General features: G+C 36.3%; 1 protein-coding gene across 3 annotated transcripts in view; it reads left to right on the forward strand.

Annotated features, from left to right (window-relative positions):
* The window catches only part of LOC102688099 (complement C3-like), a 69,513-nt gene that overhangs the window by 22,275 nt on the left and 25,831 nt on the right, over positions 1-21,407 (forward strand). For 2 of the 3 annotated variants that reach the window (XM_015349018.2, XM_015349020.2), the window contains exons 11-26: positions 47-193; positions 1,200-1,397; positions 1,970-2,173; positions 2,645-2,806; positions 3,081-3,210; positions 4,888-4,959; positions 5,263-5,457; positions 6,136-6,250; positions 11,859-11,944; positions 12,328-12,467; positions 14,339-14,551; positions 15,533-15,593; positions 17,519-17,605; positions 18,921-19,124; positions 20,170-20,245; positions 20,804-20,963. In XM_015349018.2, the coding sequence (XP_015204504.2) occupies positions 47-193; positions 1,200-1,397; positions 1,970-2,173; positions 2,645-2,806; positions 3,081-3,210; positions 4,888-4,959; positions 5,263-5,457; positions 6,136-6,250; positions 11,859-11,944; positions 12,328-12,467; positions 14,339-14,551; positions 15,533-15,593; positions 17,519-17,605; positions 18,921-19,124; positions 20,170-20,245; positions 20,804-20,963 (2,250 nt within the window). The remainder of the gene's footprint in view (positions 1-46; positions 194-1,199; positions 1,398-1,969; positions 2,174-2,644; positions 2,807-3,080; positions 3,211-4,887; positions 4,960-5,262; positions 5,458-6,135; positions 6,251-11,858; positions 11,945-12,327; positions 12,468-14,338; positions 14,552-15,532; positions 15,594-17,518; positions 17,606-18,920; positions 19,125-20,169; positions 20,246-20,803; positions 20,964-21,407) is intronic. The other variant, XM_015349019.2, reaches the window with a different exon arrangement.

Genomic DNA, 21,407 nt, shown 5'->3' on the forward strand with positions numbered 1-21,407 from the left:
CCGTAGATCATAACCAAGAATCCTGTCATTTGATTTGATATTTAAGGTTTTGGTGACCAATCCTGATGGCTCACCAGCCAGTAAGATCCCTGTTAAGATAACTCCTGGAGAAACCTCTGGCAAAACCCATGACCATGGGACAGCACAGATGACTATAAATACACAAGCAGATGCTACTAGTCTACTAATCAGTGTATGTTCTGCATGTTTTTTTTATTTTGTAAAGATAAGAAGCAATAAAATAATATTTTTGTTTTTTGTTGATATTATTAGGACAAAAGAAAGATTACAGAAGAGAGATCTTTCCCATTTTGTGGTAACTTAATCATTCAAGAATCCGCAGTGTCAGCTTTGAAAGAGAGACTGGGATTTGTGCCCCACATGTGCATAACATTCTATAAAAAAAACAAAACTCTGGTTTTCTTTTCTGAATGCTACTAAATGGACTGTACAATTAATACTTGTGTTGCACAGTCCTTGTTTAGTTGAAGATAGATTGATTGGCTAAGCATTCTTCTTAGGATTCTGAATACCTGAATCAAATGTTTAATTTTTTTCAGCGGTCCTGTGTGAAAAGAACTCAGTTATCTTAATCTGATATTTTTTTTTAATCAAAAATTAGCCCAGGTGTTTTCTTTTATACTATCTCTTTAGAAGGAATATCTTTGTAGCAGTGTAACCAACACTTAACACTACATTTTAGTGTGGGGATCATCACTGAAAATAATATTCAGAATATTGAGTCTACTAAATTTGATACTTTTGACTCCTCTATATTCCTATAATCCTCTATATTTAAATCTTACTCTTGTGTGTCCATATAAATTGTGTATTACAGTTAAAACGTGAAACTAATGATTTCACAAAATCCCTGTGTATTTTTGCTGTGCATGAAATTCCTGCAGAAATGTAGGGGTTTTGTAAAATTCTTAATTCACATTCATATTGTAACATTTTACATTTAAAAAAATCTTCCCTCGGACAGTCTAAATGTAGAAAATTATGAATTCACATAAACTTCTATTTTTGTTTCTTCCAGTTATATAACACCAAATTGATGTTTTAAAATAAACATTTTTGTTCAGTGTACTATACACAACTTTGAAACTTCTATCTTTTCAATGCACTAATATTCCATAGGTTATTGTTATTAATGTACAGCTTGTCTTAAAGCTCTGTTGTGTTCTGCTTTTTAACAGGTGAAAACTAATGTTCCTGGTCTCAGTCAAGACCGCCAGGCTACAAAGAAGCTAGTTATTCAGCCATACAGGACACAAAATAATTCTCTCAACTACCTCCATATTGGAGTCCAGAAATTTGAAAATATAATGAATATTAATCTGAATCTTGGCAAAGACCAAGGAGTTCAGGACCAGATTAAATACTTTTCATATCTGGTACGTATTCAGTACAATAAATTCAAATAGATACACTAACTGCATCAGCATGCATAGGCTGCAAAGGAACAAGTAAAGTTTTATTCCATGCTGAAAAGAGAAGAAAAGAAACACTATGTTTCGTCTGTAGAGTCTTCCTTGAGTGTTTCACCCGAAGAAGACTCCACAACCGAAACTGTTTATTTTCTTTTCGTCAGGGAATAAACCTTTACTTGTTTCTTTTCAGTAGAATAATGTGGCAGAAGGTTTTGTCTCGCTGTGTAAACCATAAAAGTTGATTTGTTCAACTTCCATGTGCTATTTAATTATACATCCCATAAACATACTGTACATACTACTCATACTTCTGAACATTGTTTCTTGGTCCTCTTCTTCCATCTTTTTCAAATGTCACTGAAAATGTACATTCTTCATCTACTTTGCCTAGAAGTCATGGAGCACACCTATTATCTCATTTGGACTAATTTTGATTTTAAGCTTTCCATAGACATCAATTGGGTTAAGGATGTTAAATCTAGCTTTTTGATTCTTTACTGCAAATGATGAATCATGTCTTTGTTGAACTTCAACAGATTGTTAACAAAGGGCAGATTGTTAGAGCTGGGAGGCAGAATAGACTATCTGGACAGTACCTGGTGACACTGTCACTACCTATTGAGAAAGAAATGATTCCCTCCTTCCGGTTTGTGGCATACTATTACCTCAGAAAAGGTGGAAAAATCGAAGTTGTGGCCGATTCGATTTTGGTGGATGGAAAAAGCACATGTATAGGAACAGTATGTATTTTGTCTATAACACTTTAAGTCACATTGCTATAAAGCCATTTTAATTAGTTTGCTAATGAAAAACATAAACCATTAACATTTAAAGTATATTGTCAGTACCCAAAGTGCTGAAATTAGCTCCAGCTTAGCAACAAAAAATATATACAGTATATAGTTTGGTTTCAGATTCATTAAATAATATTATTGACACCTTGATGTGATTTTTTTGTACTTTGATATACAGTTAAGTGCCTTGTAAACATATTGAGCCCCCACCAAAGACATCCCATTTTTCCTAAATAACCAATTATTTATACACAGACTTTTTAAAGTGAATATTTTAATTGGACCCTCAAAATAAAAACCTGTATGGTAAAAGATGTTTTATGTCAGCAAAAGCTTCAAAGACAAATAAAAAGCTTGAACTTATCTTTTGACCTCTGCTATTGCTATTACAGTTATTTGTTTTATTTTTACCCAAAGCTTACTGTGACCCCAACCACTGACAGAGACAAGGGAGTATATGAACCACGCAAGTCCTTTAGTTTTACGCTCACAGGAGACCCAGGAGCGAAGGTTGGGCTTGTTGCTGTTGATAAAGGTGTCTATGTTTTAAACAGCAAAAATAGACTCTCACAATCCAAGGTAAGGATAATCCAGTGAAACACAATAATACAATATTACTACAATTCAATAATTACAATTATGATTTTTTAATACTAGAAAGTTTAAGTAAATTTTGTCTTGGTACAGCATAGCATGGCGTCCGATCAATACAAGTTTGGCATAATGGTATCCTAACAGCCAGTATGGTAGGTTCAGGCAGGCTCTGATCAATTATGCCATTCTGTCAGAAACATATCTTATAGAGAATAATTCAACATTCAACTTTTCTAAATGTGTGCTTATCCTGTCTTAGATCTGGAACATTGTAGAGAAGAATGATATTGGCTGCACAGCAGGAAGTGGAAGTGACAACATGGATGTCTTTTATGATGCCGGCCTTATGTTTGAATCAAACATTCAACTTAGCACGAAATCAAGAACAGGTATTCAGATTTATCATAAACTTTATTTGAAATCATAGCAGGATTAGTATGTTTTGAGTGAACAGGATTTATATATTGCCTATTTGTGATGACACATGTTTTTCTACAGTACATTGGTTTTGAAAAAAATGCTGTCAGCTTCAGCCGTGACTTTTGTTATTCTTTCTCTTGAAAATGGAAATGATCAGGTCTTATATATTTCTATCTTTCTATCTGACAATCTCAGACTGAAGCTTTGAATGGGCTACCTGTTTTGTGTAATTTTGCATTGATAACCTTGTAAGAAATAGGATATTAACAAAATGAAAATTGATGATATCGTTGATTTTTTTTTTACATTTTAATGGTAACACTTTAAAACTATAATGAAATACAATAGCCAAAAGAGATTAACCTAATAAAAGGTTTTTGAGATTCTCAAACGTTCACAGAGTCAAAAAAGGCAGACAGCAGTAGGAAGGGATAGTTAACAATGGAGTGTATACAGTCGATACTGTGTATGTTGAAGGCTGTGACTTCTATTCCTTTTGTATGTGGGATGATGGTGATTGCTAGTATTTTTTTTAATGAAATTGCTCCAGTTAATGTTCTGTTGTATAGGTATTAACTTGTGAAACTGGTATTATTCAGGTTGTTGATGTAAACACAAATTTGTTTTAAATTTAAATGGAAATATCTGCATCATGGAAATCATTTGTCTAAGACAACAGTTAGATTAATGTTTAGAACTTCTGTAATTCTGTTTTCTGCATTTATTTTGTAAAACTGAATTTTTATGGGATATGATAATTTATGTGTCTATCGGTGATTTTTTGTGCTTTGTCTTTCTTATGTAAGACAATAAGACAATTGCCTTTTTAATTCACTTTTCAGTTTGTCCTGCATCAGCTCTTAATTTTGTCTTATGATCACAACATGTTTAAGAAAAAAATGTTGCTCTTAAAAGGTACCTTATTTCTTTGCCAGTATTGTTAATTCAGTATAGCTTTATCCAACTTATTTTGCTGTACTATGCACTCTTAAAGTCACCTTATATACATATTTAAATATTAAATATACAGTATGTATATAATTAAAACATTATGTAGCCAACAATGATTCATTTTTATATATTTATTTTTTATATTTGTACTTTTATTTTAAGTAATGTAATGTACGTTATTGAATGGTTCTCAGGCCATGTAATGTGGATCTGCACTTTATCTGCAAACAGTGTGCTGTTGTCTATGGCTTAATGTTGAAACTATCAAACAGTATACTGTATGCTTGCCTTAGTGAATATAGTAAAAATTACTTATTTTTTGCATATTGTATAACTTGTAAATACCACGCAATAGTATAATAATGCTGTTTAGTGAAAGTCTTCTAGTCTTTGTCTGGTATGAAATACCACAGATGAGTGTGTGTGTGGTGCTTATGTAGATGTTAGCTGCAGTGATGTATGATTTTAGCCAAAAATAAGTATGGAGTTGCACAATGAACATGGAATACATTTTAGAAATCCAAAGCTAAATGTATGTTTTGCAGTCAGCACTTTATTGCAGAGCTGTATTGTTAAAATCACTGGTACCTTTATTGCATACAAACAAACCAAGGTTCTTCTGAGAATTATTTTACATCTTAGATAACATATCCTTTCCATCTGCTGTGTGTAACACATCCAAAATTGTATTCCAGATCCCAAATGTCCAGAGCCTCCACAGAGAAGAAGCCGCTCATTGAACTTGAGTGAGATCAGGACAACTTTGGGTGAGATTTTAATTGAACTTCTGGTGTATCCATAATAGATAGATTAATTATTTTTTAGACAATCCTGTAAGCATTATTGCTAAATCTGCAAATCATGCATTCTTATGAAGCTAAACCAGTCACTATAGTAATACATTATCAACATGTGTTTAACGTAAAATATAATGGTGGATGGAGTTTTATATCTTTGTAATTGTGATTGTAAAATTGTAATTCCTAATTCACACTATGATCTATTGGTGGACTGTGAATTTGTTTAATTAGGAGTTCAGACTGTGATAATATTTCTTTATTCTGATCTAGCAAGCAATTACACGGGACCCCTACGAAAGTGTTGCAGGGATGGAATGGTTGAAAATAGTATGGATTATACCTGTGAAAGGAGGTCCCAATACATAATTGAAAGCAAAGAATGTATTGCTGCTTTCCTGCACTGCTGTACAGAGATTTCCAAAAAGCACAAAGAAAGACAGGAGGAAATGTTAATTCTTGCACGGAGTGAGTTTTTTTTATTTATTTTTGAAAACAATGCACAGGTGAAAAACATCAATTCTTTAATTCTTGTCACAAGTAAAAATATCAATTTTATTTAAACAAGCTATGATCAATAACTCTATATGACTCCACTGATTCAACCATATTGAATAGAAAAAGAATCCAAAAATATTACTTTCCATTTATCCATTTAAATAAAATTGCTGTCTGTGAGTACTGTGCATTTGTTTGACATGACAGGAGCAGCCTGGTCAGATGGTGCCCACATTTCATGCATGTTCTGATTACTGAGACAAACTAAATACATAATTCAGGATATTAAAGAAGTGGTCGAGTTAAAGTGATTGCTCTCCAATATTCTTGAACTTGAATTTGAATATTACACAGTTCCATCTGGCAGGCTACAACAGTAGAACACTGTATAGAAATGTATAGTCAAAACAGTGCTGCCAAATGTACCAAAGGTCAGCTTTAATGGGCTGGACATTTTCAACAGAACACTTCAGAGTGTACTGCTGAGAGAGAAACTCTGCTGTCACTCATTCTGTGCCTTTAATCCAAGGTCTTTCCCAGTATGGAGTAAATGTCTGTAAAGAGCTAATATTTGTCTAAGCAGAATAACTAAACATGTTATTGAAATGTAGAAATTGTAAGTTTCACTATTCCTTGTCTTCTTTTTAGGTGAAGAAGATAATGATTTCTTAGGTGACGATGACATTGTAATACGAACTGAATTTCCAGAAAGCTGGCTGTGGCAAATGGAGGACTTGCCAATAGAACCTGTAAACAATGATGGGTACAGCAAATTTTCAAATGCATTACTACTCATGTACTCTACATATTTCTACACTGTATAGCAAGGGGTTGGTAATTTGTATGTAGGGCTCAATTTATGTTTACATAACCAAATGTTCCGGTTCCAGTCAAAAGGGAAAGCTAGCACGTTTGGCTGCCACTCCTCTCACCAGTTTTTCATTTTTTATCTACGTATTTATTCCTTTTTTTTTCTCAGCAACTCTGGTTTCTAATTATTTATTTGTATCCACTTCATGTTATCCGCTCCACATTGCAATTTACATATGTGACTTCCACTTGCATTGTGAAATTGCTCACCACCTGCTACTCTGGTTTTCCTTCCCATCTTGTTGCACCATCTTGGATTCATCGATCATGTCTCTGAGGTATACCGCACTGCAACTTCTTTAACTACAACAAAACTACTTTCTGGGAAAAGACACATTTGTTTATTGCCGCATTACTGGGATTTTACGACAGGATGCTGTTTCTTTCATTCGTCTGTCAGCGGAGTCTCTATCCCTACCTTTCTGCGCACGACCCTAAGTCCATCCCGTACAGGCACTGACCTAAAAAATCTTTTCTCACTGAGATCGCCAGATCAGTGCTACTCAATACCCGCTCCATAAACAACAAGGCTCTTCTTTTACGTGACATTATCAAAGAAAAAAAACTGGACCTTTTGTACTTAATAATAATTGCTTACACTTATAAAACACTTTTTTCTGGAAACTCCACTCAAAGCGCTTTACAGGTAATGGGGACTCCCCTCCACTACCACCACCAATGTGCAGCATCCACCTGGATGATGCAACAGCAGCCATAGTGCGCCAGAACGCTCACCATACATCAGCTATCAGTGGGGAGGAGAGCAGAGTAATGAAGCCAATTCATAGATTATTCAAAGGATTATTAGGAGGCCATGATTGGTAAGGGCCAATTTGAAATTTGGCCAGGACACCGCGGTTATACCACTGCTCTTTTTCGAGAAACGCCCTGGGATTTTTAATGACCACAGAGTCAGGACCTTGGTTTTACATCTCATCTGAAGGGCGCTGCCTGTTTTTACAGTATAGTGTCCCTATCACTATACTGGGGCATTAGGACCCACATGGACTGCAGGGTGAACACCCCCTGCTGGCCCCACTAACACCTCTTCCAGCAGTAACCTTTTTCCCCAGGAGGTCTCCCATCCAGTTACTGACCAGGCTCACACCTGCTTAGTTTCAGTGCGTGATCTCTCAGGCAGAGGTGGGGGCATCATTGTTATTTACAACCTTTTTTACAATTTAAGTCCTATTACTATACCTCCTCCATCTTCTTTTGAGTGCCTTGTTTTAAATGTCTCTATCCCCCAATCTACTATCATTGCCACAGTTTATAGACCACCCAAACCCAGAGAAGCCTTCTTATGTGAGTTTGCTGATTAACTCTCATTTATATGTCTTGTAGAGAAAACCGGTTCAGGGACGCCAAATAACGTAGATTATAGTGGCTCTCTGAAGGCACCAGTTCTGTAGGGTTTGGGCATTTACTGAGACAATTATTAATTGTAGCAGTAAATCACAAAGTTGATTCTTTTGATGGCTTTAGAATCCAACCATGCGACATGACTCAAACAACGCGCACACACAGGTACTAATACACGAGGATACATTTATTAATACATAGAATATGCATATAAACCTAACAGATCTTATCGAGAGGGTTATCAGAATACAAAAGATATATATTCAATCAGTTACAAAGAGTTACACATCAAGAGGACATACGTTCAGTATATCATTCATTAAGACCGTTTCGTAAAGTGAACTTGGTTACAACTTCTACATTAGATACTCAAACAAGTACATAACTCTTAGGAATTAAATTGATATCAACTGGTTGGGATAACAATTGAATTCTCGAGCTGTAATGCATTGAAGTTGAATACTCATCCAATCTCTGGGGATTCAGATCTCCTGCGGGCACAAAGAAACAGTTGCAGGCTGTTGCTGTCCAATCCGCGCTCTCTGGCTCGGTGCCAGGCTGTGCTGTGCGGCTTGCGACGGTGCGCTGCTGATGCTCATTGTTGGCTTTAACTAGCAAAGTTTGTGCACAGGAGAAAAGATGACTGTGGGTCCCAGCAAGTCAGGAAGAGGACCGGTTCGTTCCTGATGAAGAGCTAGTTCTGAATAGTGATTCAGCTGTCCACAGTTCCGACCTGTTCACGAGGCCTGCTGCTGGTTACTCTCTGGCAACCTCCACTCTAGACTCTTAGAACAAAGGAAAGTTCTGGCACTCGGACACACTGGCCGTTCCGTGGTTGTCCGGGCTGAGTCTCAGGATGGTCAGGAGGCGCGCTGCGAGAATGTCCTGCCCTTGGGAGCCTTCTGCTCCTGGGCCGTCCTGCCCTGGAATTCTCCTTTGAATTCCCTTTAGAATCTTGTCTGAATCTTGTTGAATCTGAATCTGAATCTCGTTGAATCTCCCAGGCTCTCTGTGTTGCCTGTTTTTACCTGGAGGAACTTCAGCTCATTGATTGGCTGAAAGTTCCATGGGCATCAGAGTCCCACGTGGGTTACTCGGCCCTACCAGTCCCTGATTGGTTGATCAAGGTGAGATATGAGTCACTTAGTCCTGACACTTAGGAATGCAATCCAGATGTCCAACTCGCACTCCCTAGACAGATAGGCACCAATGGATGACCATTGATCATGATAGCCAGGCTTAGCTAAGTGCATCCCCCTTTGGGAGCTGTCCTTGGACCTTAAATCACCTTGCATGAATGGTTTCTCTGTGACTGCACCACAGAGATGAACAGAGAAATGAGGCCTAATTTGGGAAAGCTCAGAAACACTTAATTCTGCCTTATTAATAAGCCTCGCCGCTACAGTCTTAAGTTTAAAAGAATCCTTATTCTAGGGGTTTTTAATATACACATTGACTCAAGGTCTTGTAGTCTGGCTAAAGACTTCATTTCTTTATTGGGATGCTTTGATCTTACTCAGTTTGTCTTTACCCCTTTACACATAACAAAGGACACACCCTAGATGTATTCATTGCCAATTATTCTTTTGTCTCCCACTGCTCTTCCCTTGATCTAAGCCTCTCTGACCAGCTATTCTTTTCAATCTGGAATTACCTGTTTCTAACACTTCACCCTCATGCTCTGTAAATTTCTGCAACTGGCGATCAATTGATCACCCAAGGTTTGCAAACTCTGTTTTGTCCTCCTTGTCTTGTTTCTCTACCTCTGACCCTCTAGAGGACAAAATACAGTTACTTGATAGTGCTCTTTTATCTACCCTCGACACCTTTGCTCCTTTAAAAACTCAAAACATGTCATTCTCTCGTCCTGGCCCCTGGTACAATGACCATCTGCGGTCTATGAAGGTAGCCTCCTGCAAACTTGAGTGTAGGTGGTGTCTTTCTGGCCTAAATGTACATTATCAGGCTTGGAGAGATTACTTGTTTGAATATAAGGTTACAATAGAGTCTTCTAGATCCAACTACTTCTCTCACACCATTAAAAATCACCATAACACCCCCAGACATCTTTTCTCCACCATCAACAGCTTGCTAAAGCCAAAGTGCCCCACCAAATTACCTGCCTCATCGCAACTGTGCAACACATTCTTAGATTTCTTTAGCTCCAAGATCAACAACATCCGGCATCACATTCTCTCCACTACGCATATCATTTCCGTACCTCCTTATCAAAGATTTCTGGTTCCCTTCTCTCCAGCTTCTCTCTTCTTGACACAGCATCCCTCAATAAACTAGTTAAACACATGAAACCCTCCACATCTACTTTAGATCCCATTCCCACCACTTTATTCCAGTCCTGTTTCTCTTCTCTCTGTCCCATTGTCCTCAATATTATAAATGAATCCTTGAGCACTGGCAAGTGCCAAGAAAACCTAACATGGCTCTTAACAATCTTAACAATTTTTGCCCCATCTCCAACTTACCCTTTATTGCAAAAATTCTAGAACGTGTTGTCACATTTCAGTTACATAACCACCTCATGACAAATAATAATTTCACACCACTCCAATCTGGCTTCCATCAACTTCACAGCACAGAAACTGCCCTGATCAAAGTCACTAACGATCTTCTAATACCTTCTGATTCTGGTTCTCTTTCTATACTCATCCTTCTTGATCTCAGTGCTACTTTTGACACTGTTGACCATGACATCTTACTTTCTCGTCTCGTTTCTCATTTCTGTTTGGAGTTTCTGACACTGCTCTCAAATGGTTCAAGTCTTATCTCACTGATCACTGTCACTTTGTCTCTTAATAGGTCTGACATTGGTCTTGTTAAGTCTGGTGTTCCTCAGGGCTCAATACTGGCTCAATACTGGGCCCCTTGCTCTTCAGCATTTATATGTTTCCACTTGGTCAGCTTTTAAGATCACATGGCCTCAGCTGATGATACTCAAATATACATCCATCCCAAACCTGACACTGATGTGGCTGTCTCTATTCTATCTAATTCCATCTCTGACATTAAAACTTGGATGACTCAAAATGTCCTTCATCTTAACTGTGACAAGACTGTGAAGAGTCATGCTTATTGGCACCCCCCATCAACTTCGTAAAGCCAGTCCTGTAACCCTATCTGTAGATGGTTCTGCACTTGAGCTTCAGTTTAAATTGAAAAACCTTGGGGTGATGTTCGGTTCTGGCTTAACTTTCGACCCACATGTGCAGCATATTGTCAAAATATTGTCTTTTTTTTCCACCTCAGAAATATTGCTAGACTACGCCCTATGCTATCACTAACTGGCTGAAAAGCTGATCAACACATCTGTGTTCTCTCGAATTGACTACTGTAATGATCTACTCATTGGAGTATCTACAGCTACTTTGAACAAACTGCAGTATGTCCAAAATTCAGCAGGCAGGATCCTGACCAGGTCTAGTGCAAGTGATCACATTACTCCTATCCTGGAGTCCGTGCTCTGGCTTCCTGTCAAATTCCGTGTGGACTTTAAAATCGTCATGCCAACCTACAAGGCTTTGCATGGCTTGGCACCTCAGTACCTGTCTGAACTATTATCGCCTTACTCCCCACCTCACAACCTTCTAGTTCTGGTCTCCTAACTGTCACCCAAGCCCGTCTATATTGCATGGGTGCCATGGCCTTCTCCTGTTATGCCCCCAAGCTCTGGAACTCTCTGCCCAAGGATATCAGAGAGTCACCTTCTCTAAACTCCTTCAAATCCAGACTCAAAACCTTCTTCTTTAGAAGAGCCTTTACTTAACTGGTTCCATTCTTCACCCCTCTGCTTTTCCTAGTACCACCGTCCACGGTCTCCTCTGTATATTGTAGTTGTGTTTTATCTTGTGTTTTCTTTTTGTTTATTGTTGTTCTCATTCTGTAAAGCACTTTGAGAAGCCACCTATATAGGCACTATATAAAATAAAGTTTATTATTATTATTATTATTATTATTATTATTATTATTATTATTATTATAAATCTGTTGCCAATGTTTCAACATTGTTAGCGGTTGAATATTGATGAGGTCCTACATTCAGAAAGTTATTAATAATACACCTGATGCTGTAGGATTCTAGGATTTCTATTTTCATGGCAGGTTCCCTTCTTTTTAACTACCAGGCTTGTTACAAAAGATGTCCAGAGCTTCCTCAAAGACTCAATTACCACATGGGAAATTACAGCTATCAGTCTGTCTCCAGAGAAGGGTAAGGTCTTTTGTATCTTCTGTAAGTCAGTTCCCAAAGACATCACTTTCAAGCTAATTTATCTGTGTTGTACTGAACAAGTGAATTCTTGCTTAACAGTTCTTTTATTTATTTTTTTAAATTCTTACCATAATGAACAATAATGGACCTACAAGCTCTAAAAAAACAAAAAGTTAAAGTGCTAATAACAACAATGTGCAAACATTCAAAATGCATATTTTACTGTTCTAATGTTATTTAAAAGTTATGTGAGTGACTGGCAGTACAAAAAAGTAAAATCAATGCAGAATTTTGTTTTTAAATTATCACTCAAATGTTTAGACTATCCATGACATTCAACATCATTGTACTAACAGAGGAATTTATTATTTTGATGTGAGTAGGTATCTGCGTGGCTGAACCCTATGAGATTACAGTGTTGAAGGATTTCTTTATTGACCTGAAGCTGCCTTACTCTGTAGTGCGAAATGAACAAGTGGAGATCAAGGCTGTGTTGTACAACTATGAAAATGTGAAAAGACAAGTAAGTTCATGTTTGACACTTTATATATACTGTTTGCAAATATACAGAATTTGAAGTAATTCTGCAAACAGAGACAAACCATGATATAAAATACAAATTACTTGTGGTAGTGTTACATCTGTTGTCTATAAAATGAACTGCACTATTAAGTGTAAAGTCAAGATTTAAAATAATATGCTGCATTTGACTGCTGAACATGTTCCTCACACTTATAAGGAGATCATAATTTATAATGGTGATACCACTATTGCATCACAAGTGCCATTTAAGTTTCCTATGAAGGACATTTCAAGTAAAAAATCTTCATAAAAGCTCATTAGTACATAATACTTAAATGGGTTACATTGCTACATGATGATCAATAATCCAGTAGAGATTCTTTTAACAAACTTTCTTCAAGCACATGTGCTTAATTCATTTCTAAAAGAGCAAGATGAATGAAATGACAAATAATTAATGACAATGAGTAAAATTTAAACTTGTCCCCTGAAACAACTGAGCTAAACTGTATGTAATTAAATATGTATGTCAAACAATGTAGTTTATGTAATATGGAGCTTTATTCTGGAATGGATGGTACCTGTATAAACAGGAGGTGGGGGTGGAGTGGGTATTGCAGTAATACCAGAGTCAGGACACACAGTGTTGATTTAGTGGCTTTCACTAAGGCTTTCAGAATGCACTCAGAAGAATCTTAAGGAGAGAGAGAGGATCTGGACTCATCCAAAGATAGTCTGATTCCTTAAGATCTCCCAGTTCCTTTTGGTAGAAACAAATATACTACAATTTCAATCCCAATACAACTTTTTCCTGTATCACATTTCCTGTATCACAAGTGAGTGGATTAACATCCATATAGAATTTTCATGTTCTTAATATAGATTTTCCTTTTATTAGCATCAGGTTATTCACTTACTTTTTCATGGAATTATTTGTCAAGAGCTCATAACGTACATCTTGGCTTTCCAACCTGTTCAGAGCCACACCTCCCTTCTCTTTTCTACATGACACTCTGAAAGATTTAAGAACTGAAAACCATTTTAACAACAGAAAAAAAAATAATAATTTAATTTTTGAACTGCTCAAAGACATTGACAAAGTCACTCTAGTGGATGTTTTCAGAATCAGGCATGAGACATAGAGAAGATAGTAAAAACTATCTTGAAGTGCATTTAAAACCAAGAATAGCAGGGACCTCTGAACCAAGCCATGATGTCAAATCTCAAACCTTATCTTGTTACAAAAAACTGCTAAATGATATATTCATATTATTTAGCTATTAGCAAACCAAATGAGCTAAATTGGATTAAGGGACTTGTTAGTTAATTGTTATGTTCTTATGCAACTAACCTTTAATAGTAAAGAGCTCAAAACTGTGGAAAAGGTACAGTATACAATTGTCACCTTAAACTTTCATTGAGATCATCTTAACCCTAATTCCACCTGTAAAGTTCTGTTAAAGAGAATATTGATGGATTGTAGAGCATGAGTACTAGAGCTGGCAACCTGTAGTCAAAAAGATACTTTTTAAATTATAGACAGAACCATTTAGTACATTTAAATGATTAACATTTGGAGAGAGTTAAAAACAATGAAAGAAATGAATAACATCACAGTCTACAAAACTATGCGGATCTGTTTCAGAACATGTTCTTGAAGGTGAAGGATACAATGGGATCCTTTTAAAAATTATTTGATAAGACGTTTGAATCATTGACCTACTGTTCTAGCTGAATGGACTCCTTTTGTTTATATATTTTTTCAGTTCTTCATGTCTAAGTGTGTGCATCAACTAAGTATTTGAAAGTGAGCATCAGTTTTCTTCAGAATTCTCAAGAAAGTAACTCATCACTCATAACTGTATGTCTAAGGTTCGTGTGGAGCTGATGGAGAATGAGCAGATATGCAGCGCAGCCAGTAAGAAGAGAAAACACAGAGTGGAAGTGATGGTAGATCCGTTATCATCTCGAGCCGTGCCCTTTGTCATCATCCCCATGCACACAGGAGAGCTGGATGTCGAAGTTAAAGCTGCAGTATTTGGGTTGTCACTTTCTGACGGTGTAAAGAAACGGCTTCGAGTTGTGGTAAGTAACTGGTGTGAAAAGTAATAGAACATTTGAATATTTTTTAGAGCTGTAATTGTTGTTTTTTTAAGCAATAAAATTAACTTTTAAATTGTACGTAACCAGGGAAAATATGTAGCTACACGTTACATGTACTGTAGTTACATATGTTTTTATATGTTAGTCCTTTGATGCATGATACTTTTATTACTATGTTGCATGTGCATGTTTTGGTAAGATGCAAATAGGACTTCTGACTAGAAAACAATTAACTTTTTTTGCTCCTCTTTGTGGAATTTCAGGTTGACAATTTTAGTACAGAAGAAGACATTATTTGCACTGGGAAAGAAGATTAAAAAAACATTTACATCATAGCATCTGTAAAAATATTATGATAGGTAAAGATATACTGCAGTTTATTTAACAACAAAACAATTTATAATAAATACCTGACATCAGCTGAGAGCCCCATTCTTCAAGTGAGCGAAATGAAAGACTATCTAAAGAAAAATACAAAACATATTTTGATGACAAAAAATAGCCAACCGCTGATACATGCAATGGTTTTGACACAAATGATTGGAGACAAAAGGCCATTTTTTAAATGTTTACTGTTGTGCTAGGTTAGATTGTATCAGTCTAAGAAAATGCAGAGAAATTGGTAACCTTCACATAAAAATGTATAATGGTAATTAAATGGTTATTAAATAAAGTTTGATTATTTGTTTAACATTAAATAAAAATTGTCAAAATTTAGTCTTAAGGCTGATCACTGCAATTAGGTACCATGTATAGAGTCATTTTAGAAAAACTCAAATAAGAAGCCTTTTACTGACAAGCTACAGTATGAAAGCTAATTCTCATAAGATTAATAGAAATCTGTAACTTTTCACGTCCTGGACATGATGAGGATCCTACAATATTATGAAAGTTCTGGCCTTACTCCCCTGCACAGTTCTGAATGGCAGAGGCTCATGCATTGTGATGGGTTTGTTTCCACAGGCAGAGGGTGTGAAAATAAGCAAGACTATAAAAACTGCATTATTGAATCCAGCTGCTCACGGTGAGATTCCTTCTGGAAATGCCTCCTACAGTTTGCTAGGACACAAACAGTACACAATTGCAATGCAATTTTCACTACAGCTTTATCATAGTTTTTAAAAACTCTTAAAACATCAGTTTTTCTGATGTTTGTAGACTTTTTCCTTTCATCATTTTAAATTACTAATAAAACTACTAAAGGTAAGTAGTGTATTTTTATCCATGATCAACATCCAAAGAGGTTAGGATTTCTGCCTCGCAGCACTGGGTCCAAGGCCAGATCTGGGTTGCTACCTGTGCTGAGTTTTTATGTTCTCTGTGTGCTTGTCTGGGTTTCTGCAGGGTGTTCAGGTTTCATACCACAGTACAAAGCATACTCATTTTTTTATTTTTTTATTTTATTACAATAATACAAAAAAATCCATAATTCTCAAAACTTAAATAACAGAACAAAAAACAAAACCATTACACAGCTTAATCAACAATTTCTCTTCTCAGAGTGACCTTCTTAGCATAGCCCCACCCCTTATGCAAACACAAACCCACCCTCATCACAACTTCTCCCCTCAAGCACACAATTCAATAATCAAAATGTTAACTTATACAATAACAACATTATACTAATACCAATTCCCTCCAATTATCAACATAAGCATAACAAATCAGATCCATATCACATCATAGCATTAATCACATCACCCATCTACCCTTTTCTTCTTCTTTTTCTTACAAACCATACTCATAGGTTAATTGACTACTACTAAATTATTTATGGTGTGAGTTTGTGTGTCTATGTTTGAGGTTGTCTGCCCTGTGAAGAACTGGCATCCTGTCCAGGGTATACTCTGCCTTTTGGCTCTGGCTCTCCTTTGACTCTGAATTGGAAAAAGCTGTTAGAATATCCATCTATCTTGTTCGATTGTTGTTGTTGTTGTTGTTTTTTTCTCTCAAGGTTTATGGTACTGAGTCAAAAGTAACATTAAAAGTCTAATTGAAAAACAAATGTACCTGATGCCTGTACAGGTTTAGAATTGTAGTACTGCAGCCATCAACATATGATCACAGATTTAAATATTATCTAAAAGAAATAACATGAGCCAGCTTTTACATGAACACCTCAAATATTGAAACACTGTTCATTTAGTGCTACCACTCCTGTAGGATGGATATTAAATGAGCAAGGTTCATTCAGCATTCCACATTGCTGTCTACTGACTCTGCTGAGACATGCTACAAGGTGCCTTCAAACTAGAAATACAGTAACGTTAGAGTGAGTTACAACAGTAACTCTCCTGTAAGGCACTTTTTTATCCTGGGCGCTTGTCAAAAAATGAATGGCACTGACATATGGGCTTGTCTTAGACTCTTTATTATTTCCATTTTGTAGAGACATTGCATCTGTAAAGCCAGGATGCAAATGATTGATGAGAAAGACAGGTCCAACCTGAGGGCAATAAAACTAAAAATAGGCAATTCAATATTTAAAGTAATTCAAAATTTTAACTACATCATGATTGTAGAGTTTCGCTACTATATTGCAACATTCACTGATATACGTAATTCAGAAATGGAAACATTCTGAATCAAAAGTTTAGAGTTTTTAGAGCCTAGCCAGTTTTGTTCTTTTTGGGCTTTTCTTTAAGGTTTTGTTGAGCTTTGCTTCTCACTACTTTTACCGGCAATTCAAGCAAAAAGATAACCTGAATTCTCAGAGGTAATTAAAAAGGAAGTGTTCTGAGAATTACTATCTATAAGCATCATAAAATTCCTATATTTATTTTCATTAATTGGTTTCTGATTGGGGACTTACATCCCAGGTTATATCAAGAATTCTAATGACATCAACCAATGGCAAGCTGATTATAGGGTCTTAGGAAAATGCTTTTAAATGAAGCACAGTTTCATAAAATATTTCCACATATAATTATTTTAATGTTTTCCTTGCAGGTGGTTATCAAGCTGAAAGGGTTGAGAATATTTACCCAAAATCCATTGTACCAAACACAGATGCTCATGTTTTCATCACTGTGACAGGTATGAAATAACAGGACTGCGTCTGCTCTTACAAAAACATTAAATATGCATATATAATAAAAAATATAAATGGTATATAATTGCATTATAATTATAATAAGTATAATATTAATATAATTTTCTAGTGAGCATACTACTCAATTAAGATAGTGTTGTAACAGAAAGAATAAGGTTCTGGATCCAGAGATGAAGTAAAACAGATGTGTTTATTGCATGCAAGGAACAATAAAGCCGAAGTCTTGTTTCCCGCAAGAAACAACAAAACCGAAGTATTGTTCGATGTGCTGGTACAAACTTTTAGGTTATGTAGTCCTTGCTTGCTGCTTCAGATGTCATTCAGTGTTATGGTAAGGGGAGGGGGTCATGGTATTTGGCCAGTTAAAAGACCCTGGCCAAATGGTCAGTTTAAGATTACGCCCCCAGGGGGTTCCTAGCTCGCATCTGGAATCCTTATCAGTTAACCCCCTTTCCTGCATAAACCCCTGTTGCTTAGAAGTCTAATTTTCAGGAAGAACTGACTTAAGTTAACCCTTTTTACATCTTGTCTCTTTCTTCAATAGATTGTTTTATTGTTCAGCATAGTAATTAATGTACATCTACATACTTTCACCACAAGTTCACTGCATTATGGGTGCAATTACAGTGTTTTCATTTTTATCTGTTGGGCCTGTAAGAGCTCTTCAAGGTAAGGAAGTTAGTAATCAAATGACTCGAGGACCAGCCAGGCTTGTTTTGAAAGAACACAAGAAAGGGTACAATGTAGAGTAGGCTATTCTGCCCAGCTCCCACCTCATCTTATGTGGTTATTGATTGTTTTAAAGAATAAAAGGTCATCCATAACCTTGTAAAAAGGTGACAGTTGCTACATGTCACTTAGGCACTTTCCTGGTTACAAGTTTTAAAAAAAAAAACGTTTTGCTTTTAAATTTATTTAACTTATAAAATCTTTTGAACCAACAAATCAGCATTTTAAAATAGACATCAAGAAACTTTTAATATTTTGCTTGGAGAAAAACTGGTTTAATAGTGTGGTGAGAGTTAAAAGTCTAGGAAAATTAATAGTTTGATCTTACTTTAATGAACAATTAACAAAACTAGCACTTCACTGAAAGGATTATTCATCCGGCTCTGTTTGTATGTATTTACTGTAAATAAATTACAGTGGGACAACTTACAGTATTTAATGGTTTCAAAGTTGTAAAATTGATTAATACTCTAGTGGCACTAAAGGGCGTCTGTGAATTATTTGTCTAGTAATGTTAAGAATCACTACTATGGGTCTGATATACAGTATGTAATTGATTTATCCGAACAGGTGAGCCTTTGAGTGAAACTATTGAGAGTGCCATTAGTGCTGATCCCCTGGGAAAGCTCATTAAACAACCTAAGGGGTGTGGAGAACAGAATATGATTCATATGACCACCTCTTTTATCGCCACCCACTACTTGGACACCTCTGGGCAGTGGGAAAAATTGGGATTGCACCGTCGGTCTGAGGCAATTAAATACATTAAGTTAGGTAAGAAATTTAGAGCACTGAAAATATCTTTAATTCATTGCTTTTTCTGTTTTTGTTGCAATATTGTCACACAAGACAAAATACACTAATGGCACAATAAGTGATTTTATTACAGTAATAGGTGACACTCTGGCGCAGTGATTAGCATTGCTGCCTCTCCATGCTTGAGCCCTGGGTTCAATTCCTGGCCTATAGTGCTATCTGCATGGAGTCTGCATGTACTCCAGATATCGCATGTGCTTCCTCCAGGTGTTTCCAGTTTCCTGCCACAGTCCAAAGACATATTGGCAGGTTAATTGGTCTCTGAGACTTGTGTCTGTGTCAGCCCTGCAATGGACTGACACCTCATCCAGTGTGTACCTTGCCTTGCGCCCATTGCTTCCTGGGATAGACTCCGGCTCCACCTCAGACCTCTATTGGAAGAAACTGTTGAAAAATGCGTGGATGGATCACAGTAATGAAATACAAGAATAATTTGTGTATGCCTGAGTAAATTTAAGATGGTGTGACTGTGGAACACACCTCCCACTGCACTCCCCGCTCTGCAGCTCGTGGGACTGCGCAGCTACTACACCTGACACTAATCAGGGCTGCATTTTAAGATCCCCACTCGCCCGCAGACGGTGTTCCCAATCCGGCGACACAAACAATTGCTCCGATCTAAAAGAGGATCTGTTCTCCTCATTCAAGAAAGGAATCTCTCCTTTACCGGAGAACAGAAACATCTGCAGACGAGTACACACCGGCACACCCCACAGAAATAACTCTTTCTGCCGGTACTCAGGCAGCTCCTTCTCAGAGCCAACACTTTCACAAGGGTTATTAAGATGGTATGCAGGAATTTCAAACCATGTCAGAGGTTGCTATTACTAAGACATGATCATAATGACCAACATTTGCTTTACTGAGATTTGAGGTGCTCAATATTGGTTAAATGTCTTGCTTTTTACTAATAATTTGAATCTCTTTTTTTTGTTATTTTTGCTTTTTAAGTTTTGCTATTGCTGTTCTTAATTTAAAGTTTAATATTTGGCTATATTTCCAGGTTATACTCAGCAACTAGCCTTCCGCAAAACAGATGGTTCGTTTGCAGCCTGGAAAAATAGACCAAGCAGTACCTGGTATGACTTTTAGCACCAGTTTACTTTGTTTCTCTATATTGTAGTGAAATTAGATTATATAGGCTTTTCAATATTGATACATTTGCACCCATTTGCACCCATTATACTTGCAGGACATTTTACTGTAGCCATGGTACAATTCATAACCCCCAATTGTCATTTATACCTTAGGTTTACTTTTAAAATTGATTTGTAAACCCACTACAAATCATTACAGCTCTCCAACTCACCAGTTTTTATGTTATGAGACAATGGCATACATTAATATGCAAAGGAACAAATAAAGGTTTAATTCCACGCTGAAAAGAAGAAAAGAAACACAAAGTTTTGTCTGTGAAGCTGTGTAATAAACCTTTAATTGTTCCTTTGCAGCCTACTGTTTGCATGCTGATGTAGCTATCTACTTGAATTATTATAAGACATCTTTTTTAAAATCTACCTATTATTATCATTAATTCTTGAACCTTAAAGGTCAAGGACCCTCATCTGTAATTGCTGAGATGAATTTGTGACACAATGAATTCATTACCATGACGCACTATATTTTTCTATGTCCAGGCTAACAGCATATGTGGCCAAAGTTTTTGCAATGGCTTACAGTCTTATTGATATGAATGACAGTGTGCTGTGTGGAGCAATAAAATGGCTGATTCTTAACAAGCAACAGCCTAATGGAATCTTTAAAGAAGATGCCCCAGTTTATCATGGAGAGATGATGGTATGAATAATTTTTAGTAATATGTTTCATTTTAATTTCAGTTAGTAAATATGATATTGTACACTGTTGTAATTGCTCTAATGTGACCTGATTTTTGCAGAATTGACATTTTATTCAAACCCCTTAACAATTCACTTAAATATTCAACTTCTTATAATACAGAAAATGTAGAAAAGCACTGTTAAAAGAATAGTGCTTTTCTTAGAAATAACTACTGTACTGAGAGAAGTTGAAAACAATTAAAATTGAATGCTAGCAGAATGGTTAGCTATTATGTGCATTTTTAAGAAACACTTTTCTGTGTTATGGCTTCCTTTACACTTGCAAACATATCTCTACCCTCTAATTGGGAATATCGAAAAAGATACTCTGTAAAACAAACAAGTCTGAGAGGTCAAAATGTCTCCTCAATTTGGAAATGTTCTTAAGTTCTAACTTTCATGA

The sequence above is a fragment of the Lepisosteus oculatus genome, chromosome 11 (genome assembly GCF_040954835.1).
Source record: "Lepisosteus oculatus isolate fLepOcu1 chromosome 11, fLepOcu1.hap2, whole genome shotgun sequence".
NCBI classification, from domain to species: domain Eukaryota; kingdom Metazoa; phylum Chordata; class Actinopteri; order Semionotiformes; family Lepisosteidae; genus Lepisosteus; species Lepisosteus oculatus.